The sequence below is a fragment of the Pelobates fuscus genome, chromosome 5 (assembly GCF_036172605.1).
Source record: "Pelobates fuscus isolate aPelFus1 chromosome 5, aPelFus1.pri, whole genome shotgun sequence".
NCBI classification, from domain to species: Eukaryota; Metazoa; Chordata; class Amphibia; order Anura; family Pelobatidae; genus Pelobates; species Pelobates fuscus.
In genome coordinates, this window is record NC_086321.1 from 352,718,914 (window position 1) to 352,744,360 (window position 25,447).

At 41.3% G+C, this 25,447-nt stretch overlaps 1 protein-coding gene across 2 annotated transcripts in view; it reads right to left on the minus strand.

Annotated features, from left to right (window-relative positions):
* The window catches only part of TJP3 (tight junction protein 3), a 48,208-nt gene that overhangs the window by 22,347 nt on the left and 414 nt on the right, over positions 1-25,447 (minus strand). The window contains exons 1-2 of one of the 2 annotated variants that reach the window (XM_063455946.1): positions 10,247-10,634; positions 5,522-5,578 (exon numbers count right to left, since the gene is read on the minus strand). In XM_063455946.1, the coding sequence (XP_063312016.1) occupies positions 5,522-5,578; positions 10,247-10,264 (75 nt within the window). In that variant the 5' untranslated portion in view covers positions 10,265-10,634. Of the gene's footprint in view, positions 1-5,521; positions 5,579-10,246; positions 10,635-25,447 lie in introns of those variants that run through there. The other variant, XM_063455947.1, reaches the window with a different exon arrangement.

The window sequence follows — 25,447 nt, forward strand, 5'->3', positions numbered from 1 at the left end:
ACCATCTGATTGATATAGCCAAGTTTTGATTGACTATCAGTGGAATTTCATAGTAACAACTATTAGAGGCATTCAATCCCTGCAATGCAAACATTGCGGTTACTGCAGAACGGCAAAGTTTTACTTTGCAGGGTTAAAATGACAGGGTGATGACAGGGTCATCATTGAGATGAACTGGTCTGGGTGTCTATAGCGTCCCTTTAAAAAAATAACCTGTTGAACCTACTAAAGTTAGATTTACTACTCTTTGGATTGAAGCAGAAATTTACAAATCTATAGCTGAATAAATAGCTGCCTACCAGGAAAAAAAACCAGATGGGGCTGCCCCAGCAGACAACCTTCAGGTAGAGAGTGTGTGAAAACCTACATACGAGCCTCTGCTTTGCAGAAGATCAACACTTACCAAGAGAGGACAAGGACAAGATCCCACTGGATGGAGGTAGAAGAGGGGATCCTTGGATTTGTGTCCTCATAACCACATAGAAGGAAGTACATGTGCCAGCAAGCATGACCAGACAAGGTCTATCTCTTGGAGTAATAAATGAAAACAGCAAGGATAGGGAAATCGGATACACATCCTATCTAGCTCTAGCTGTGGATGAACCTGGGCCTCTCCATAAATAACTAGATATATGCTTTAGGGAAAGGAGTTTCTAAGAAAACTATTGGGGAGTAGCATACATTTAATTACCAGGGCTCCCTCTGGGTGTTGATACAAATAGATGCTCTGTGCAGCAGTGACCAATAATCAATCTGAATTGGACAATTATCACAAGCCAAGCTCTCCAGAATTAAACCAGGCTAAGCCAGGGCTTCGTCCTGAAGATAGACAGGAGAAGCTAGGACTCTCTAGCCATCAATTCTCTTTAAGGTGGCCGCACAACGAATGCAGGAATTGGTTAGAATGCAAGTCAGACCAAGCTTCTGTCTTGTATCATAGAATGACACAGGCACCCTTGGCACATATGGGTCGTTTGACGTGGGTGTACCCAGCCTAAAGACCATGTCTTTTTCTCACACACAGTGGCCATGCAGCTTCAGACTCCACAGCTAACTGATCCTGTTTTTTTTAGCTGCTCCTGCAAGAGTGCGCTATTTAATGGCTTATTCTGCTGTAAACCCTGAGGGACAAAGGCTAATTTCATGGTCAGATACTCACCACAGCAGACTACACCTTGCAGGTTCGACTGCATCATTTTATTACATTTATACCTGCTGGAAACGGAGGCCTAGCGGGCTGCCAACCTAGAAGCTGGGAGAAGCAGACAATCTCTACATTCAGCCCCGGTAACATCCCCCCCCCTTTGGACCGGTGGGGGATATCCCGGTCCCCACTGGGAAAGCTACAAACACTACTCCACTCTACTCCAGCTGCTCTGGTGAACCGCATGGCAGGTCTAAAATAACCGCCGCGATGCAGTATCTCAGCAGTCAGGAGGTCCAGATGTGGAGAGCTCGCTTTGAAGCCAACTTTTATAAACTCTGCCAGGCGTTCTGGCTACGAATTGAAAACAAGCCCCGAATTACCAAAGCCGCTGCTGATCCGGTGACGCGGCCTGCTGCTCTAACACACGGCTCTTCTGGGCAGAGGGTCCACTCAGAAAGTCATCCAGCCCACCGTCAATCTACCCCGAGGGCCACCTGTGTACCAAAGATCCTGGGGGACCATGATCACGCCATTCGGTGCACAAAGCTCCTTGGACACAGGCCCTGATAAGTCCTTGGCTTTGGGAGCTGTGGGGCAGCAACATAGTGGACTGTGCCCTAACTACCAGCTTGGCAATCAGCTGTCCTTCCAATCACCTGAAGGGAACTGAGGAGACATCGTGCTTGGTAAAGAGACTGTCTCCACACTGTGGCCAGCTAGTGGTGTTGGGTGACTCCTAGCTCCTGTTGATAACCAACACAAAATAAATATATTTTCCTTTATTTTAATTTTGTTTTACTATCTGTTATGGTCAAAGTGAAATATTCTTTTGGTGTCGACCTTGATTTCCAGTCGTATTTAACTTAATACGATCAGCTATAACTGAACGCCTTTTAGCCTCGACTCTTTAATGTTGTATTTAGTCTATATGAGCATCTTAGCCTCCTGTTTAAATTGAGATATCAGTTTACTGTACATTATCTTATTTTATCATCTTGCAGTGTGTACTGGTGTAATCAAAGAGTTCTCGCATCCACAGGACTGTTTTGTTAATATGCTGTCCTAGCATATTTTTTTCCTTGAAGTGCATGTATATTTTCCCTGTCAAACTTGCATTTTAAAACCAGATAAGAATTACTTTTGTATTACAATCTACTCCCCCTTCCCAGCCCAACAAAAAAAATGGACATTATAGTCACCAGAACATTGCTCACTATGGACACCTCCAGTAACAGTCACTCAGACGGCCACTAGAGCAGCTTCCTGGGTTTATGCTGCACATTGTGCAGCACTTATGTTCAGCAACTCCATGCTCTCCATAGAGATGCATTCAGTCAATGCCAATTGGCCAGCGGGGCATTTGGTTCTGCCCCCCTGCCTCCTTGGTGAGATCATCAGAAATTACAATATCAGCCAATCCAATATTTTCCCACAGGAAAGAAAAGGATTGTCTGAAATCGTCGGTTTTGATTATCTCAGCCAAGTAGGCGGATCGGGGCGGAGTCAGCACTAACAGACTCACAGGGCGTTAGATAAAAGTTAAGTTTTCTCTCTTTTTAAATTTAGGCCCATGATATCTGCAGAGATAGACATAACGTTAATCTTGTAGATGTGTCAATTTCCAGGAAAACCTGGAATCATTAGCTGTCCCTTATAACCGTCTTCCTATAGAAAAAAAATATCCTGTACAGTGACAGTTAAAGGGTCACTATGAGCACCAAAACAACTTTAGCTTAATGAAACTGTTTTGGTGTATAGATCATGCCCAGCAGTCTCACTGCTCCATTCTCTGCCATTTAGGAGTTAAATCACTTTGTTCATTCTTACCCAGCCTTCCTAAGCACTTATTGTAAAGAGAGATCTAATGTTTAAACTTTCATTATTTCACAGTTTATTTAATTTAGAATTTCTCATCTCCTGCTTGGTTAATAGCCTTCTAGACTCTGCAGTCTCCTGTGTGTGATTAATGCTCAATTTACGTAGCCAGAGATAAAAAAAAACTCCTAAAGCAAGTTACCATCTGATTGAAAAATAAATATTTTTTTCCCCATACATGCTGTGTCAGTGACAGCCAGGGGAGATGTGGCTATGGCTGCATAAACAAACAAAATAGCCAACGTGATTTAACTCCTAAATGGTAGAGAATTGAGCAGTGAGACGGCAGCGGTATGATCTATACAGTAAAGCTACTTTATTAAGCTAAACTTGTTTTCGTGTCTTTAAGTATGCCTTCACACTCCCAGGAAATAATACACATATAGCGTAAAAAGACCATGGATTGACAGACGCTGAAATAAACATCACTCGGTACTGTAAATCCCACTAATCTTGGGCAGCGGTACACCCAGAGCTCAACATTTCCACTCGCGACAGCAAGGAACAATTTAGTCCTGGCGAATCAAAATTTTCCCATGGCAAGTCTGTCATGAACACTCCAGGCTTGCAGTGGTGGGTACCTTTTAATGCCTGACTAGTAGCTTAGGGCTATAAACCCAGTCATACCTACAGTGCCTCAACACCAAGCCGTCAGTTACACTACCCTCACTCAAACCTTGGGAGGTCTCCAAAAGTCCTCAATGGAAATATATTTCCATAATACACAGTTCATTATGGATATTATACAGACACACACTTCTGTGTTTTTTTTTTGTTTTTTTTAATAAAACCAAATTATTATAAAAAATAAAAATAAAAATAAAATAAAATCAGTCTATTTAGGAATCCACACAAAACTTTACATTTATTGTCGGAAACTATTACAAATATTATAGACTGTTAAGATACAGAGTTTGAAATGTAAAACTGGTTCCATGAACAAAATAATGGATAACATTTCTGTAATATTATAGCTGAACATACAAGCACACATGCTACCTGCCACCACATCCATCAGAAACATGACTTCATCATAGATTATGAAAGATCAGAGCCATGTAGAAAACCAGGTTTTCTTGCCCGTATAAGAACGTGTAAAATTATCTGTTAGTTAGAGAATAGGTGGGTGGGATTAAATATCCACCCTTCTCAAAAATTTAGACAGAAACTCAGAGGTCAGAATTCAACTATCCAAGCTGAAACCTCGAAGGCGAACACAACATTTAAACTAAATCAAAGTTAAAAACAGATACTAGCACACCATAAATCATCTATGCGGAGACAGTATAAACATTTTTACAAGGAAGAAGTACCTTGCAAAATAATGTTTTTATTAGTAAAAAAAAAATAAAAAAAAAAAATTAAAATTAAAATATATTATCATACCTTTCCAGCAAAATGATCCTTTCCTATTTGTTGAGCATTGTGTAACAGCATGGTTTATGGCACTCTTTTCCTTTGGTTAAATTTACCAATCACAGCCATTAAACATGCAAAAATTAATTTATTTATTTTTATAATATTTTTATATAAACATTTTTTTTTTTAAACTGTATTAGTGAAGTGGTTAGGAAATGGTATGTTTAGAGCCAATACAGTCCTTACATTGGCTTCCTGTATCCTATCGGAAGTCAATTCAAAGTGCTAACCCATACCTATGAAGCATTGACCAATTCTAGCCCGTCTTATATCTCCTCACAGATCCATAGGTATGCTACTTCTTGGTATCTCCGCTCTGCCTGTGACCTTCTCCTGTCTGCTGCTCGCACAACCAACTCACGCTTGCAGGACTTCTCGCAGGCACCCTTCCCAAGGAATAGCCTGCCCAGCGCCATCAGACTCTCCCCTAGTCTTCAATCCTTTAAGAAGTGCCTTAAAACCCATCTCTTTAGGAAAGCTTATGGCCTCCCAGAGTAATCTCTACCTTACATACCTGTCTCTTGCTCTCTCCTAAAGGGCAGCAATTTACACTCTCTCCTCCAGCTCTGCTTCACTCCCACATTATTTGATTGCCATTTCCGGTCCTATTGTGTTTTACACCCCACCTCCTATAGACTGTAAGCTCGTTTGAGCAGGGTCCTCTCCAACCTATCGTTCCTGTAAATTTTCTTGTAATTGTCCTAATTATAGTTAAATCCCCCCTCTCATAATATTGTAAAGCGCTATGGAATCTGTTGGCGCTATATAAGTGGCAATAATAATAATAATAATTATGTTACAGTTAATGTCACTGGAGGGGGGGGGGGGGGGGAATGAACATCGGTTTTGTCCCACAATCCATTTGTGCCTTGATATATACCTCGAAAGAACATGCATTGAGCACTTATGGGTAAGCTGATTTATTGAACACGCCCACTTTACTGCTCTGGGGTAACCTGGCTTCAAAATATTCACACAAATAAAAGGCAGTGTTGAGTCTTTTTGTAAATATTTTTGGTGGACCTCTTTCATTGTAATAAGTCTTATTTCCCAAGCCATGTGAAGATGGAAAGCACTTACTTTGTGTATTGTGACAGTGTACTGCTCCCATATCGTCATCTCCTCCATTTCGGACACCTAGAAAAAGAGGGGATAAAAAGGAATTTAGTGAATCTGAACATGATGTAGCACGTTACTGGGAGATGAGCGCTAAAAAGGAGACTTCTGTTCATGGTCAGGCGTTTCTTTTTGATGGAGGAGACTATATGGTGCGTGTGGCAAAATGATAGAATTTGTTTGTTGCGCGTGTGTTTTTTTGTTTGTTTTTTTACACTGTGTGTGTTTGTTTTTTTTCCTTTTTCTTTAACCCCTTAAGGACACATGACATGTGTGACATGTCATGATTCCCTTTTATTCCAGAAGTTTGGTCCTTAAGGGGTTAAACTGGTCTGTAAATTAACTTGCTGCAGTGTTTAAATATGTAGAACACAGTCGATTCCTCAGCTATAATATAGATTAGCAGAAAAACCCGGTTGACTGCATGTGAAGGACTGTCTGTGTAAGTCTGGTGTCAATTATTTGTTATGATCGTGTCTCAGTGGCCACGATTACCCGGGATGCAAGCAGTAGACAGTTTGAATACAGTCCTTAAATTGTTTGTTTTCCCCCCTTTCATTCTTTAAATCAGGGGTGCCCAAAAGGTAGATACCCAGATCTGTAGAATTACACCCAACATTGGTGCTTTGTATATCTTTAGAATGGCAAAACATCATGGAAGCTGTAGTTAGAAACATAGAATGTGACGGTAGATAAGAACCATTCGGCCCATCTAGTCTGCCCAATATTTTAAAATACTTTCATTAGTCCCTGGCCTTACCTTATAGTTAGGATAGCCTTATGCCTATCCCACGCATGCTTAAACTCCCTCACTGTGGTAGCCTCCACCACTTCAGCTGGAAGGCTATTCCATGCACCCACTACCCTCTCAGTAAAGTAATACTTCCTGATATTATTTTTAAACCTTTGCCCCTCTAATTTAAGACTATGTCCTCTTGTTGTGGTAGTTTCTTCTTTTAAATATAGTTTCCTCCTTTACTGTGTTGATTCCCTTTATGTATTTAAATGTTTCTATCACATCTCGTCTTTCCTCCAAGCTATACATGTTAAGATCATTTAACCTTTCCTGGTAAGTTTTATCCTGCCATCCATGAACCAAGAAGTTACTTATGAATCAGGATCTACATCTTTTTTTTTTCCCTATAGGATCTGCTCGTATCTCTATCTGGGAATGAACATGCGCTCAGTACAAGATTTTGCACAATACAAACAACACTGACACAGATAGCCTGGAACTCAATGTCCCAACAGTTAAAAAAAAAAAAAAAAAACCCGGGGGATCTACCTTTTGGGCACCACTGGGCTAAATAATAATTTAGGATTAAAATTGTTACCCAACTGGTAGTTTAATAAAATGAATGAATCAGTTTGGTTAGAAGCATGTAGATCGCTCTATTAAAGCTTCAAGTAAGTGTGAAATGTATACTCTTAAACTGAAGGTAATATGAAGAAAATAAAAATAATAAATAATAATAATAATAATAATAATAATAATAATAGGTTTGACTTGGACATTTTTCTCTCTTTAAAATGTGGCCTGGCCCAAAAAGTACTGGCAACTGCTGCTCTGACATTTATGTTTCTTAGAGATGTATACATTGGAGTTTAGTTAACAGATTACATAATACGTTTCCAACAAGGCAATATTGATCTATTGCTCGTTAGCAGATATAATTAGGGAAGTAATACAACTAAATGTTACTGTATCTTTGACATAAGATTTCCTTGTAGCAGGTTAACCGGAATCAATACGGGAATGTGAAAGAGATTGATAGATAACTGTGGAATTCAATATGGAGATCGGTAACGAATAGGAACATATATACACACACTCACATGGATCAGTTTTTGCAACGTTTTTGGCTCTGGGCTCTGCAGGACCAAAACATCAGGGCCACTGCACCCAGACCACTTTATTGAGATGACATGGTCTGTGTGCCTGTAGTGGTCTCAAAAAGTGAAACTATTTAATACTAGTTTTCCTTTAACGTCTAACAGGCCAGCAGAATAAAATGATTGAATCAAGTATAGCAATAGACAATAAGGAGTGTTTGATAAACATATTTATGTTAGACTAAAGGACCGTGTTCTTTTTTGGTTACAGAAAGCATTAACAAAAAAACAAAACAAAAAAAATATATATAAAAAAAAAACAAAAAAATGAGACACGCATAAATTATTTTTTTCAACCAGCAAGCAAACACAAATATACAAACCAGAATATAAAAAATAAATAAAAATTGAAGCATTGAAAAAACTATAACGCCCTGTTTCTGTAGTTGGTGGCCTGGTCTGAAACTGAGATGGGTGTGTAAGGAGAGGGGGCGAGGGAGACTGAAGAAACTCCCCTAGCTGAGAGGCATGCCAAAAAAATGCATCTGACAAAAGAGTGAAACTAATACTAGTTTTGCTTTAACTTCTAACAGGCCAGCAGAATATTGAAAAAAATAATTTATGCATGTCTCTTTTTTTTTTTAATATATTTTTTGTTAATGCTTTCTGTAAACAAAAAAAAAGAACACGGTCCTTTAGTCTAACATAAATATGTTTATCAAACACTCCTTATTGTCTATTGCTATACTTGATTCAATCATTTTATTCTGCTGGCCTGTTAGAAGTTAAAGGAAAACTAGTATTAAATAGTTTCACTTTTTTGTCAGATGCATTTTTTTGGCATGCCTCTCAGCTAGGGGAGTTTCTTCAGTCTCGCTCGCCCCCTCTCCTTTCACACCCATCTCAGTTTTAGACCAGGCCACTGATTACAGAAACAGGGCATTATTGTGCAGCAGCAGGAGAGAGAAACCTGGCACCAGAGTGTAAGGTAAAGAGATATTCCAACTGCACATGGTTAAAGCAGTCAGGCATGCCTAGTGCACCTTTCTAGCATTCCTAGGGATAGTACACAGATTGGTTAGATCCGCATCCCCCCGGGGAGATGTGAAAAACATAGAAGTAGTAGCAGATAAATATTGGGAGGAGAGAATCCCATTTCCCTGTTTTTTTCAGCATCCAAAAGTGTATCATTGAAATCTAAAGTTTTTGAATGAAACGGTGGTCTCAAAGTGATGCCTGTCCCTTTAAGACAGTCAGCTGATAAGAGAGTAATTTATTACCATTTACCCGAGGTGCATCTAATGTAGACTGCATTGTTGGAGATATACAAAATTTGAACATGGTATATATTAATTTTTCCTAAAAACTTTTTACGATCTCTTAAATATTCTTCAAATAAATACTTTAATTTTAATAGAGTTTGTTTTTTAAGGTTTTTGATATATTGCAGTTATTTTTGTGATTAACTGTCCATATATGTATTTTCTTTTTATAGTTATAGACTTCATAGCTATAGTTTAGCACGCACGCACGCTTTATGAACAGATTTAAAACTGCTGAGAATGTCGGAATACACAGAAGCAATAGAATTCAAACATGTATTAATCTAATTTAATAAAATACACTCCAAATTCGGCTATACAGAGACGGTTATGGGGATTTTGGTTTGCCTCCTTTTTTTATGCAAACAGAATGAAAGAACATACAAAATCTGTGGGAAAAGGATACAAATTAAATACTAATAACCAGCAGGACCACAGCACCGTGAGGCCGTGTCCTTTCTCTACTATCTACTAAGCAGAATTTCAAGGGCTAAAATATTATTATTATTTTATTTTTTTTTAAATTAAATAGAATGCAAGAAATCTTGAGACCCAGATAGAAGCAGAAAATTGTTAGAGACACATGTACATTTCTTGCAGCGGGTGGTCAGTTTTGCGTACAGCAACATGCGGTGTTTATGGTACTTTTGTTTCAACACAACCCATAACTGTACTTTACAGGTAAACAAGTGGAACTAGTGTTAGTTAGCAAGTCTTGTATAATGTGACCCCTGGATGCAAGGTAAAATCATTCCATTTTATTTCATTCCTTTTTACCAATATGAAAATTCTCAATTCTTAATTTTTGAAGAGAGCTGGAATGCTTCAATGTTTGTTTGAAAAATCAAACAGATTGTCAGCTCCTGCTATGATATTGTTTATCAACGACTTCTTCTATAACTAAAGCACTGCAGAATATGTCTATTTTGTACATTTCCAGGTATTATGTATTTCTCATAAGCCCCTTACGAAAATTAATATCAAATAATTTTCATCACCGTGAGCTTGAAATGTTTATATAGGATGCCAAAATCTGCGCACTTATTTAACTTTTTTTTTTTTTTTTTTTTAGTAAATCAACCATAACACTTTACCCCATGGGTGTCCAAAATGTAGATCCCCAGATGTTTTAGAACTACAACTCCTGTGATGCTTAGCAAGCCTTCAGAATGACAAAGCATCGTGGAGGCTGCAGTTTTTAAAACATCTGGGGGATCTACCTTTTGGACACCCCAGCTTTACCTGATTCTCACAAGCCTGTCTAAATATATATATTTATTTTTAAAGTCCTGAAATATTAATGTCTATTATTCAGCTAGCTAGAAGTGCTCAGCACGGTGAGCACACTGCCCCTTTAAGAAGAGACCCTTCTAAAAGATACATCCTGGGTTGCCCGTTTGAAAAGTCCCAATACATTATCCGTAAGGGAGGCTTGTAATGGGCGAGTCATTATGGCCTTAATTATGATGCATGTAAATATTGCTCATATGCCCTGGGGAGGTAGAACTTGGTATTTAGAAAGAGCAGAGCTTACCTGGAAGCGCACAGCCATTACTGAGCTTAGCAAACAGAGGTGCAGGGGCTACAGGTTTAGGTGGGGGAGGGGGCTTTGAAACAAGTGCAGATGTAGGGTCAGGTCCTTTAGAGAAATTTCATTTCACCTGCACACCTGTACCTTCCTGCTGATGCCCCGCCTATGTTAAAAAACAGGAAAGTGTACAGAGGAAGGCGGAGAATGGGAGGAGTACGGGATATTTAGGTATCACTCCCTTGTGAAAAAGGTGGTACTTGGTATCGGTGTACAGCTCGCAGGGAGAGATAACAGCAGGGTGGAATGTTATGATTATAGATGGAACGTTACGGGTCCACCGCTAAGAAAACTGCAGCATGTTTATTAGACCTTCAGCAGGACACTGGAAAATAAACTTTATTAACACTTGTAACAGGCTAGACCAGGCACACACACAAGCTAGGGACTTGTGCAGAAAATGCAGGACAGTGGGTTTGTGCCAGAAGACAAAGCGAAAACAAAACAAAAAAACACACATCTTTGTGTTGTGTTATTGGAACAAGCATGGGTGAATGAAAGGCAGACTCACAGCTTTAGAACTACAACTCCCACTATGCACCATGACAGTTATATTTCCACAGTAGCTTTGGGTCTTGAATAAAAAAAAAAAAAAAAAAAAAAAAAAAAAGGACAACCAAGATTTTCTTCAACACAAAAAAAAAAAACCCAAACCTGTTTTTATATTTTCTCTCTCTCTCTCACATTGATCCACATTGTTTATAGTTTCCTCTAATTCCAGTTGTGACTAGTTACACTGTGTATAGTGTGATGCTCAGTTTAAAGAGCTGACCTGTTTGGCTCATTGTTACAATCTGTACCCATTTCCTTGCCATGGAGCCACGGCTGTCAGTACACTAACATTGGCAGGGGGTGACAACTACCTGGTGAAACAGCTGCAGTTCTTTGTGGTTTTTGGATGTAATATGACAGAGCAGCAATGCTCAGCATCTTAACCCATGAGGTTTACTCGCCTTTTGTATAGAACAAATATGTATTTCATTTATTATTAAAAGCATGGACACTGGCAGTCAGCATACAGAAAAGAAAAACAAAACAACCATGTTTCTATGTCTTCTCTTCTTTTGCAATGTTGCGCTTGGCTATATGCTTTGTCTGAACTGCATTCTGATGTAATTTAATAAATCATGCACTTCTCTGCAGTTGTCATGGTGCCAGGAGTGCTCGCCTTTGTAAAGGTTCAAGCCGTTTTAGAATGGTTTCACTTCAATCCTGGGGTCCGCTGGGTGCTGCTCCCTGTCTCAACTACTTCCTAAAGGGAGCCAGATACGCCTAAGCAGGAGCTCCCGCTAGCTCCCCTAAACAAAGCCCTCAAATGCAGAACTAGCTCATTGGCTGAGAATCTGATGGTCGCGCTCAGCCACTGATCTAAACCCTGCACCCCTGAGCTTAGCTCAGATAGAGTGCTTTCTGCGCTCCATAGGAAGTAGTGGATGCAGGAAGCAACACCCAGCAGACACTAGATAAGAAGTGACACTTTTTAAAATTGTGTCAATACTTACAATAGAGGTGCACCATAGCAGCTACAGAGTGCTGTAGTGGTTACAGTGCTGGCATCAGCCACAACATTAAAACCACCTGCCTAATATCGTACGGGGACCTCATGCTGCCAAAACAGCTCTGATGCATCGAAGCATGGAATCCACAATACCTCTAAACGTATCCTGTGTTACCTGGCATCAAGACATAGTAGCAGATCCTTTAAGTTTTGCAAGTTGTGAGGTTGGGCTTCTTTGGATCAGATTTGTTGTTCCAGCACATACCAGAGATGCTTAATTGGATTGAGATCCAGGGAATTTGGAGGCCAAAAGCAACACCTTTAACTGTGTGCCATGTTCCTCAAACCATTCCAGAACAATCTTTGCAAGGTGGCAAAGCGATTACTGCCATCAGGGAACATCATTGCCCTTAAGGGATGTATGTGGTCTGCAACAATCTCTACGTAGGATGGTCAGTGGTGTATCCTGGTTTTGTGCTGCCCTAGGCAGGACAAAACTCAGGCGCCCCCCTCCCGCCCGCGCCACCCCCATCCAACCCTTCCCCCCCCTCACGTTCTAAATACACACTCACACACATTCACTTACAGATACGCATACACTAGCTAACAGAAACACACACTCGCTAACAGAAACACACACACACACTTACAGACACACTCACACTCACTAGCAGATACACACACTCACTAGCAGATACACACACTCACACTAACAGACACACACGCACTAACAGACACACACACACACACTAACAAACATACATACACACACACTCACACTAACAGACATGCATACACACACACACACACACACACACACATTAACAGACATTCACACACACACACACACACACTAACAGACATACACACATACTCACTCACTCACATATTTAACACATTTTTTTTTTTTAATTTACCCCCCCCAGCCTCCTTACCTTTGGGAATGCTGGGGGGGGGTCCTATTTCTCCCTGGTGGTCCAGTGGCTGCTGGGCTGCTGCTGGGCGGTCGGGCGGCGCTGCTGGGCGGGCGGCGAGGGAGCACTTCCTCTGAGCTGTCTGCTCAGCTCCCTCGCGGGCCGCACAGTGAGGCTGGGAGGCGGAGCCGGAATATGACGTCATATTCCGGCTCCCAGCCTCACTCTGCGGCGCGCAAGGGAGCTGAGCAGACAGCTCAGAGGAAGTGCTCCCTCGCCGCCCGCCCAGCAGCGCCGCCCGACCGCCCAGCAGCAGCCCAGCATGTCAGTTAGCCACAAGGCTAACAAGGCATTTGCCCTGGGCATTCAGCGTTTTTTGCCGCCCCCTGGAAAATGCCGCCCAAGGCAAATGCCTTGTTTGCCTCGCGGCTAATACGCCCCTGAGGATGGTATGTGTCAAAGTAACATCCACGTGAATACCAGGACCCAAGGTTTCCCAGCAGAACATTGCCCAGAGCACAACGCTGCCTCTGCCAGCCTGCCTTCTTCCCATAGTGCATCCTGCTGCCATCTCTTTCCCTGGTAAATGATGCAGACACCCCACCATCCACCTGATCTAAAAGAAAATGGGAGTCATCAGACCAAGCAACCTTCTTCCATTACTCCATGGTGTCCAGTTCTGACATTACTCACATCCTCACTGAAGGAGCATTCGGCGGTGGACAGGAGTCATCATGGGGTCTCTGACTGGTCTGTGGCTACGCAGCGCCATATGCAGCAAACTGCGATGACACCTTTATATCCTGCATTAAGTTTTACAGTAGTTCGAGCTACAGTAATTCTTCCGTGTGATTGGAACACAAGGGATAGCACCATGTACATTACTATGATGTAATTGTCCTACCTTGCACCACTTTTGGTAGGTACCAGGCACTGTATACTGGGAACACACCAAAAGACTTTCCGTTTTGGAGATGCTCTGACTCCGTCATCTAGCCATCAATATTTGGCCCTTCTCAAAGTCACTCAGATCTTTTCCCATGCCCACTTTCCTGTTTCCAACACATGAAATTCAAGAACTGTTCACTTGCTGCCTACTATATCCCACCCCTTGACAGGAGCCATTATAACAATATAATCAATGTTATTCACTTCACCTGTCAGTGGTTTCAACGTTGTGGCTGATCATTGTCAGTGATATAAATATTTTCTACTTAGCGGTCTCTGGAAGCACTGTTAGCACAAGAACTGTCCATTGGGAGATGCGTCAAATAGGTTTCCATGGCTAAGCTTCTGCACACAAGACTAATGTCTACATGAACTACGTCAAACATTAACTGGAGTAGCATAAAGCACGCTGACAACCATTCTGGTCATTGAAACGTACCATCCCGCAATGGCACAGGCTATGGAACGGAACATCAGATAGATATATTGTTTAATCTGTACATTGCCTGGTGATCTAATATAGGCTAAAACTCTATCCTATATGAATACAGTATCTCCCTTGCGTCTAAGTCTCTATAATTTAGATATTTACTCATACACTCATGAATTTCGGTGCAATAATAATTTGCGTTTAAAGTGTTTTTACATATTGTTTATTAAAGTAGACTTAAAAAAAATTACAATAGAGACGGTTTTGTAGCTGTAGGTCACAACTCACTCTGATGATTTAGACCTGGTGCACTTTATTGGTTATTGTTGTTTTACTTTCTTTTTGTTTCTTTGCTTTCTAACATGGCAATGTTGTAAATGTAACCCACTTGGTCGTACATGTACAGATTACCAAAGTAATAACGGTGTTTCCCTGAATGTACCATTTTCTGAAAAAGTCAATAAAACAGTAGTGGGAAAAATATGATACAGAAAGACTAGTCCTTTAAGCTCAGCCAAATAGTTATGCCACATATTAAACCCTCACATATTGTTTCAAAGTCTGTACAGAATCTGATAAAACAAACTCTTTAGGTAGATTATTCCACATCTTTATTGTTCTTACTGTAAAAAATTCTTCCCTCGGCTACAGGTAAAATCTCCTTTCTTCAACTCTAAATGGGAGACCTTATCATTTGTGCAGTTCTATTAATAAACAGATCACCAGTGAGCTATTTGTACTGGCCATGTATATATTGGTATCAGAGCTCAAACGTTTAAGTTCTACTCTACTAATTATGCCTGTTGGCGTCAATGGCACACTCACAGGGGATACATTTCTACTCCCTGGGCTGACTTGTCACTCACCAATTGCTAGTAAGTGAGTGGATTGAAATTTTGAGCACTGTTTGTATAACTGTTTCAAGCTTGCAATCACAGATAGACGTTCCGGGCACTCAAAGCTTCTCTAAAGTTGAGACTTTGTAAGGAACCATAAGCCGACAAACTGACAATGCTTCGACCGAACAGTCTTTGTCAAGTCAAAAAACTCAACGTATAATAAACTGCATATACACACACACAACCTAATACATTCTATAGAAAATATTTTTGACAGCTTTACATAAATCAAAAAATTACAATTGCAATCCTGGAGTTCACCCTTTTTTGCCCAGGTCTTATTTTCCTGCTCAATAGGATAGAAAAAGCAACACCATGGAATCCTCATTATTAGCCAATTAATGTATTAGGTTGTGGATTGTTTATGGAGGTTTGTGACCTGACAAAAGACCATTCTGACCAAAAATAGTGTCCATTTGTGTGCTCATGTGTGAGTAAGGAACTTCTATCTGTAAATATAAGAGTGATATTTGGGGGTTTGCAAGCTTCTGGTTCAGTAGCATCACCCTCAAAGAGAGGTCAGCAGCAGATCCATCACTGTTTACGGTGTAAAATCTTCCATTCCCCCTATTAATTTTGTAGTTCGCCTCTGCACTTTTTCTAGTTCCCCAATAACCATCACTGGGATATGCTGATGCTGCAATCAATCTGGATCTTGCCACCTCCCTCCTTCTTCTATTAAGTCCCTCTGGATACTCAGGGAAACTAACAGATTACACATTGTCATTTTTCTGCATTGGCATATAGCATGTACACAAAATACATGAGGTCTAATACGGATACATTGAAAAACCATTACAATGACAGACACTTAGAATAAAATGTTCACATGAAAGGAAAGCCATATAACAATATGAAATAAGCTGTGTGGTCTACTTTTTAGTCTGTAACTTCAAGAATATCTGGTAAAACAACATAAAACGAGCAGTGCAGTTCTACTGGGTGTAACCAAAAACAAATAAATCTCTTTCCATTCAGAAAATACACCAGGATTACAAAATCAGTACTATGTGTGGAAAGGGATTGTTGATAAAATGGCTGTGTTAAAGGGGCACGCCAGAGGAATTGCTACGCAGCAAAAGACATACTGAATGAAGCCACTGCGAAGTATATCAAGTCAAACCTTAAACGAAACCAAATATGTGAATAAATTCAGAATATTATATAAACTTATCTTTATAAACACAATGAGTGCGGTATTAACAAACCCCGACTAGTGGATCGCTAGCTAAGGAGCATGGGGTGCAAAGCATCCTGTCTTCAAGAGCTGGCATTAAGACCAAATGAGGTCCCTGCTTGGCCCAGAGTCCCGGACTGGAATGGCCCACTAAAAAAAATGTTCCTGTCGGGCTCTACAAACCTGGAGCCAGCCGAAGCAAAAGTTAAATGAAAAAAAAAAAAAAAAACATGAGTAACAGTTGGGACTGAATAAAGGAGGGTGGAAGGAGTTCTGACAGCCAAACATTGTATTTCTTTGTGCTAAAGGTCAGTGGAATGAATAACGTCATAACCAGCAGCTGAGACTCTCTAGAGACCCAATGGCCACCTAGTAGGAATACCAGGCTGCAGATAGTAAGGGAGACCTTAATGTGAGGGCACAATGTATGTGTGTCTTGTATGTGTGTCTTAGTAAGTGTACGTGTTAGTGTGTGCCTTTCATTGTGTGTCAGTGATTGTGTATGGATCATCATTTAGTGTGTGTAAAGGTCACTGAATGTGTTTATGGGTCAATGAGTGTGACCTGAACCTCTGGAAACTGGAGACTTTTCCCAGTTTGACTATTTTGGCCTAAAACTGGCAATTCCCTGAATGCAAACACACAGACCCAAAACCCAGTCTAACCTTACAACTAGACATCTTCCGCCATCTTCCTCTCCCCATTTCTCCAAAAAAAAGATGACCCCCTTCACATTAGGCAGCAAGTTTCTCTCATTTCCTTCCTTTTCACAACTACCCCATCAAATTACATGCCCCTTGTTCACAATAAGGAAGAGATCCCATCACTTTGCTGATAGGCCACTAGAGCTAAGGTCTCATAGTCTGCAGTGCGAGCGACTTAGTTGCTATCCCCTCCCCCCCCCCCCCCCCAACCGCTCTGCTGCTCTTCGTAAATCTGACCATGGCTGGGATATAATGACATCATATCATAGCCGTGATTTGCCAGACATAAGCACAGTGTCTGTATGGAAAGAACACACAGACAGCGTTTCATCAATAATGGAGCTGGGTTGTTGTGGAGATCACCTCAACCTGCTTACAATGCAACCCATGGGCTGACGCCCCAGTATTGCTCAGGCCTTCTTTTGCCCAGATTAATACTACACAGTACTATATCATTAACTTCAATTAAAGTGGCATGGTCACAAATTATGTAATTGGAGAGGTTATGTCACTCGGATACAACCTGCAACTGGAAAAATAAGTATCAATGGGACAGATAATGTTGGTGGCACTATTGTGTAATGCCTATATGCATTATTAGGCTGTTAAAGCTTTTTTTATTTATGAAGAAAGGAATGTACTAGATGTACTATGGCATTTGGTAAGTCTACTGAGAGTTATATAAAATATATACACACACACACACACACATAAATACACAGACACACAGTATCTCACAAAAGTGAGTACACCCCTCCCATTTTTGTAAATATATTATATCTTTTCATGTGACACTGAAGAAATGACACTCTGCTATAATGTAAAGTAGTAAGTATACAGCCTGAATAACAGTGTAAATTTGCTGTCCCCTCAAAATAACCCACACAGCCATTAATGTCTAAACTGTTGGCAACAAATGTGAGTACACCCCTAAGTAGAAATGTCCAAATTGGTCCCAATTAGCCATTTTCCCCACCCCAGTGTCATGTGACTCGTTAGTGTTACAAGGTCTCAGGTGTGAATGGGGAGCAGGTGTGTTAAATTTGGTGTTTTCGCTCTCACACTCTCTCATTCTGGTCACTGGAAGTTCAACATGGCACCTCATGGCAAAGAACTATCCGAGGATCTGAAAAAAAGAATTGTTGCTCTTCATAAAGATGGCCTAGGCTATAAGAAGATTGCCAAGACCCTGAAACTGAGCTGCAGCACGGCGGGCAAGACCATACAGCGGTTTAACAGGACAGGTTCCACTCAGAACAGGCCTCGCCATGGTCAAACAAAGAGTGCACAAGCTCAACGTATATCCAGAGGTTGTCTTTTGGGAAATAGACGTATGAGTGCTGCCAGCATTGCTGCAGAGGTTGAAAGGGGTTGGGGGTCAGCCTGTCAGTGCTCAGACCATACGCCGCACACTGCATTCAGGGCCGGTGCAAGGATTTTTGCCGTCCTTTGGGAAAAAAGTTTTTTGACACCGCCCCCCCATATGTTCTGCCCACCAAGGGACATCACAATGCCCTGCCCATATGCTATGCCATATGGGCCAACGCCATTCTGCACAAAGTGTCTTTTAAACAGGGTGTTTACATTAAAAAGCCTACAGGCACAGGTTATAGACACCAGAACTACTACATTATGCTGTAGTGCTTCTGGTGACTATAGTATCCATTTAATGTGAGGTAAATTAGAGATTAGTGCCACTAATAATATATGGGATTGCCTACTTACCACCAGATGAGGACAAGAGGCCGATGATGGGCTCAGTCTGGCTCCACAGGTCTGGTGTAGAAGAGGCTGTTTGTAACAGTGCTCACAACAATTAAAGAACAGGAAACAGCTCAGTTTTTTGGGGCCCCTTACACAGCTCAAGGTCTGGACCGTGAGTATGCCTTCAATGCCCACCCATAAATCCACCTACATGGCCCACCCATGAATTCTCTCACAGGAAGTGGAGTGTATGTATGTAGGGGATGTTTTATGTGTTATTGTAGAATATGTAATGTGTGTGTGTTCTTATAGAATGTAGTGTATAGGGATACCAATTTGTTTAGGGGTGTAATGTGTGTGTGTGTATAGGGGATGCAGTGTGTGTTTGCATGTAAGGAATGCATTGTATGTTTCTGTGTGTGTGTGTGTGTGTGTGTGTCTGTAAGGGGTGCATTGAGTGTGTAAGAGATGCATTTTGTTTCTGTGTGTAAGAGAATGAGTGTTTGTGTGAGCGTAAGAGATGCATTGTGTGTTTCGGGTGTGTGTGTGAGTAGGGATGCATTGTAGGTTTGTTTGTGTGTGTGTGTGTGTGTGTGTGTGTGTGGGGATGCATTGTGTATGTGTGTAGTGTAAAAGAGAGGGTTTGTGGGGTAGGATAGGGACTGAGAGGGGAGCAGCTCTTTATTTTTTTTTCATAGTGCTCTCCCCTCCTGTGTTCCGTAGTGTTCTCCCCTTCTGTCCCTTAGTGCTCTCCCTTGGCCCCCTGACCCTCTGCAGTCCCCCCTTGGTGCTCTTCTCACTCCCCCTTCTCCCCCTTAGTGGTCCTCCCTCTCCCAAACCCTTTATTGGTCCTTACCCTCTTCCCCCCTTAGTGGTCCTTACCCTCACTCAAATCACTCAAAACCGGCCACCCTCCATACAGCAGTGCTGCGCCGCCTGAGGCTTGCTAAAGCGCTTAGGCGGCGCAGCATGAGAAGCCGCACCGGTGATTCTGGGCGCAGGGCTGCCTAGGTCGCCTTACAGGTAGCACCAGCCCTGAATGAATTAAATTGGTCTGCATTGCTGTCGTCCCAGAAGTAAGCCTCTGATGATGATGATGCACAAGAAAGGTGGCAAACAGTTTGCTGAAGACAAGGAGACTAAGGACATGGATTACTGGAGCTATGTCCTGTGGTCCGATGAGACCAAGATAAACTTATTTGGTGTCAATCGTGTGGCCGCAACAAGGTGAGGAGTACAAAGACAAGTGTGTCTTGCCTACAGTCAAGCTTGGTGGTGGGAGTGTCATGGTCTGGGCCTGCATGAGTGCTGCCGGCACTGGGGAGCTACAGTTCATTGAGGGAACCATGAATGCCAACATGTACTGTGACATACTGAAGCAGAGCATGATCCCCTCCCTTCAGAGACTGGGCCACAGTGCAGTATTCCAACATAATAAAGACCCCAAATACACCTCCAAGATGACCACTGCCTTGCTAAAGGTAAAGGTGATGTCTCCAGACCTAAACCCTATTGAGCATCCTCAAACGGATGGTGGGGGAGTGCAAGGTCTCTAACATCCACCAGCTCCGTGATGTTTTTATGGAGGAGTGGAAGAGGACTCCAGTGACAACCTGTGAAGCTCTGGTGAACTCCATGGACATGAGGGTTAAGGCAGTGCTGGAAAATAATGGTGGCCACACACAATATTGACACTTTGGACATTTCCACTTAGTGGTGTACTCACTTTTGTTGCCAACGGTTTAGACATTAATGGCAGTTTGTTGAGTTATTTTGAGGGGCAGCAAATTTACACTGTTATACAGTCTGTACACTTACTACTTTACATTGTAGCAGAGTGTCATTTCTTCAGTGTTGATTTGATGTAATTTTTATCACAGTAAACACTGAATAAGAAGTCCTTTTTGAGTGCTCTGATTTTTTCGTTTGTATATATATATATTATATATATATATATATATATATATATATATATATATATATATTTTTTTTTTATTTTTTTTTTAAAAGGGGCAAAATAGACACCCAGGCCACTTGAGCTCATTGAAGTGGTCTGAGTGCAGTGCCCCTGTCAGTTTAACCCTGCAATTGTAATTATTGCAGTTCTTGAGAAACTGCAATAGTTTCTATCCAGGGTTAACTCCTCCTCTAGTGGCTGTCTAGAGCCTCTAGAGGGACTTCCAAGATGTTGTCTAAATGACACTGGATATCTTCACGCTATGCATGAGGACATCCAGCGTCACCAAAAAACCTATAGTAATCCTTATACAATCTGCGCTGGATAAATGGTAAGTAAGAAAAGGGTTCTGCACTGCGCTTGTATTCCTAGCCTATAGTTTCCCCTTTAAATGCTACTGTATTTCTGATCAGAGGCGAACTGTGTTTCATTGTCCTTGTATGTACACTGTATAGTGATGATAAATTTGACGTAAATCCTATACATATAAGGTCTTCCCAAAGCCATGGCAAAATTTACTGGTTCGAGGGATTTACTTTTAGGTGCACCAGTTATGTTACTACCCTTACAGGCAAAGCTTAACAGTGTCTTTTCTTGCATAATATGTGATGAGTTACGCATAAATGTAATATCAAAAAGAAAGTCCAATTTGTGTTCTAAAAAACAAGATATAGGTTTCTTTAGATAAATTGTACACATTGTAAGCATGGCCTCCTGTAAGCTCATAATTCACCTGCCCTGGCATGCAAAGGGTTAAAGACCAGATTGTTATGATACCAAATACAGCAATTGGCACTAGAAACCCCTGAGGTGGCACTAGGCATTTACAGAGTCCATGATAAGGTGCCTGATGAAGCTTGACACGGACGTCAGCATCATCAAGTAAGCACTGTTTAGCACAAATCAGTGGAACAGAAACAGACATGAAGCAGTAACTTAATTTGGGAAGTGGACATGTTAAATTAACCCCTAATGGACCAAACTTCTGGAATAAAAGGGAATCATGACATGTCACACATGTCATGTGTCCTTAAGGGGAGAATAAAATAAATAAATAGGAGTATGATAAATAATATTGATAAGAAGGCATACCTCCCAAGTGTCCATATTTTAGAGGGACAGTCAGTCTATTTTCTACCCAAACCCCTCAGTCCCTCTTTTCTATCCTTACGTCCCTCTTTTCTCGTAGCTCCATATCGTTGTTGTGTCTGAGTGTATTACAGAACTCCACAGCAATAATACTCTCAGTAATGTGTCTTTAAAAGGGACTCTCCAGTGCCAAGAAAACAATACGTTTTCCTGGCACTGCAGGTCCTCTCTCCCTCCCACCCCCCATCCCCAGTTGCTGAAGGAGTGAAAACCCCTTCAGTGACTTACCCGAGACTCCCGCCGATGTCCCTCAGCGGTGGTTTATGGTAGCCGCCGCTCCTCCTCTTCATTACATCAGCCGACGGGGGAGACTGATCCCGCCCGCCGGCCAGGGAGACCTAATGCGCATGCGCATTAGAGCTCTCCATAGGCAAGCATTGAAAATGCTTTTCAATGCTTTCCTACGGGGAATTGAACGACGCTGGAGGTCCTCACACAGCGTGAGGACGTCCAGCGACGCTCTAGCACAGAAATCCTGTGCTATGAAGCAGGAAGTGCCCTCTAGTGGCTGTCTAGTAGACAGCCACTAGAGGAGGCGTTAACCCTGCAAGGTAATTATTGCAGTTTATAAAAACTGCAATAATTACAGCTGCAGGGTTAAGGGTAGTGGGAGTTTGCACCCAGACCACTCCAATGGGCAGAAGTGACCTGGGTGCCTGGAGTGTCCCTTAAATTACAATAAATGTGTTTAAAAATCAGTCTGTGTAATTAAGATAGAGTGTTCATCTAAAATGAGAGTATGGAAACTGATTATAAATACTAGGAGAAGCAGTACTAATGATGAAAATAGTACACTCAAAAGACTCCGTGGTAAAATAGGCAACTAACATGTTGAGGGAAATATATCTTGATATAAAGGGGGTAGATGAAGAAGGGCCAATTGGAATAGAAAATTAGTTTACAGTTCTACAAATTTTCAGTTGACTTTCATCTATAAGATAAACAAACAATCTGTTTATGGTCTACGGAAGGGATAGGCAACCTTCGGCACTCCAGATGTTTTGGACTACATCCCCAATAATGCTCTGACACCCATAGTGCTGGTAAAGCATTGTGGGAGGTGTAGTCCGATAGTTTATGTTCACTTTAAAGGGACACTCTTGGCACCAGCACCACTACTTTGTAGAGTAGGCTTCCCCAAACTCCAGCCCCCCCTCCCCAGATGTTGCTGAACTACAACTCCCATGATTCTATGAATGAAATAGATAGGCTGAAAATCATGGGAGTTGTAATTCAGCAACATCTGGAGGGCTGGAGTTTGGGGAAGCCTGGTGTAAAGAAACACTATAGGCACCTGGACCACTCCATCTGAGTGCATCCAAATGCCTAACTCTGCCACACATGCGCCCTAGCCCCGAATGCTTTCCTAACTGGAAGCATGGAATTAAATGAGATCATCAGTCTTCATGATTTCATCCATGGAGGTGGGACGGCAGTACAAAGACCAGCACTGCTAAAAAGAAAAGGTAAGTCAAACTTTTTTACCCCTCTCAGACTGGGGGAGGGGAGGGGAGGGGGGCGAGCGGGCACCTAAAAGGCTGACAGGGCATCAGTATTGACCTCAGCCAGGGGAGGAGTGTCAATAGTGGCATGCCAGGGTAATTCAGGTAAGTAGATCTGGTTATTTTATACCTTCTGGGGAGGGCCCAGAATCTAACTAGCTAGTATAAGACACTAGCAGTAGGAGTACAAATTGGTATTCCTAACACGAATGTGCTCCTAGAAGGGGTCATCTTAATCCTCATCTGGCTTCTAGCCGAAAAAAACTTCACCTAGTATCTATTGTCTGGAGAGATGTTCACGAACCCACCAAAGATGATTTTGTAAATATGTGAATTCCCAAAGTCCCCAGTATATAAAAAGTTCCACCTATAGTGAATCAAGAGGATTATGCAAAGAATCTTTTAAAACATGTATGACCAGGAGGGCTGGTAAACTCGTGGTACTCACCCTACCTTCCCAAGCTGGTTTGACAGGTTAGAATTTGTCCTGTCAAACACTACATCGAAACTCACCCTGAGGACAAAGAAGGTAAACAGCTCTGAAAATTCTGATAGGGCACACTGCCAGTTACAGAGGGGATTACAGCAGGCTGGCAGTGCGGCTGGCAGTGCGGCTACCAATCCCAATAACTCAAAAAAAAAATAATGTATATTGTCATTGTTACCGGTTACCTCAAAACTATTTTTTTTATATAATAATCCTTTCATCAAGATTGGAAATAGATTATTAATATTATTAGAAAATTTGAGAAGAATTCAATCCCCTCTTTAGTACAGTGGTGCCCAAAAGGTAGATTCTCAGATGTTTTAAAACTACAACTTCCATGATGCCTTGTCATTCTGCTGCAAAGCATCAAGGGGGGTGTAGTTCTACAACATCTGGGGATATACCTTTTGGGCACCCCTGCTTTAGTATATGACCGGATTCTTCAGCCATATACATACACCTTGGGTTGGCCAGAGTTTGAAAACAGTTTCTATGGTCTTTCCTGCTTCTGTGCAGGGGGTGAAGCAGGGAAGACCATAGAGCAGCGGTAGGCAACCCTCGATGCAGTGGACTACATCTCCCACAATGCTCTTATAGCAATAATGCTGGCAAAGCATCATGGGAGGTGTAGTCCAAAACACCTGCAGTGCTGATGGTTGCCTAAATAATGAAAGGGTTATTATATTAAAATAAATAGTTGTGTGTCGACGGTTGTCCTTTAAGTGAAGACTGATGTTGATTGCTGGCACTGACGGTATAAATAGAGGGCTTGGCAGGGTATATATGCATTTTTGTTTGTTTAACTTTGGTGATGTTTGCCTTAGCGGGGTGTGGGTAAACGAAAGACTGCCAACAGTTAAATATGTAAAGTTGAATGAGTGTGTGGGAGAAAGTGGCATTGCTGCTCTCCACAGCACGCAGTTATACAATGTGATGGGAATATTAATAGTGCCACTGTTTTCAGCGGGGAATCCCATGTTCACAAGTATACTATATAATGCCTACAATGGAATATTCGGAGAGCAGGAAATGACAATCACATGTATGTTTAATAAACAACAACAACAACAAGGCAACATAGGCGGGTGGTCAAAAGCCCCTGCCACAGCGGGCTTATAATACAACAGTCTGGCTGCAGCCCATTTGGGACGGCAGACAGCTAGTCTAGTCCTAATATGTATGGAAAAATAATCATTTAGTCATTTATATATAGGTGTCAGTTTGTTATTTTAAGCTGATAACATCCAGTAAATCATTGCTGATGGCCCTTTGTGACTGTGCTCCCAGAAACCCCACCTATGGCTACCAACTGAATATATTAAAAAAAAAATCAAGGCAAGGCTGCTTTTTGTTTATGGTTTTTAAGTGCAAAGTGCTAAAAGTTGAGACATTATGTTGGTTTCCACCATATTTAACTCTTTGCTTCAAAATAGTAATTGTTTGTGCCTAGGTAAATCTCTCTCGAAAAATGAAAAACTATTAAAATATACACACACAAAAAAAAAACAAAAGACAAAAACAACAACTACTATTATAATCGGTATCTTCCTTAAACTAAATGATTGGGTAGAGTATCTGTCTACATGTACATTTTATTAAACTAACACAAACATTACATGTTAATCAAATCTCAATATATTTTACGGTCATCAATAAAAAAAAAAAAAAAAAAAAAAAAAAAAAAAAGGAAGGAAGGAAGATATGTATACCAGACACACAATAAGTTTCTGGGAACACTAATTGTAAAGGCATAACATGCATGGCTATATTAAAACCCC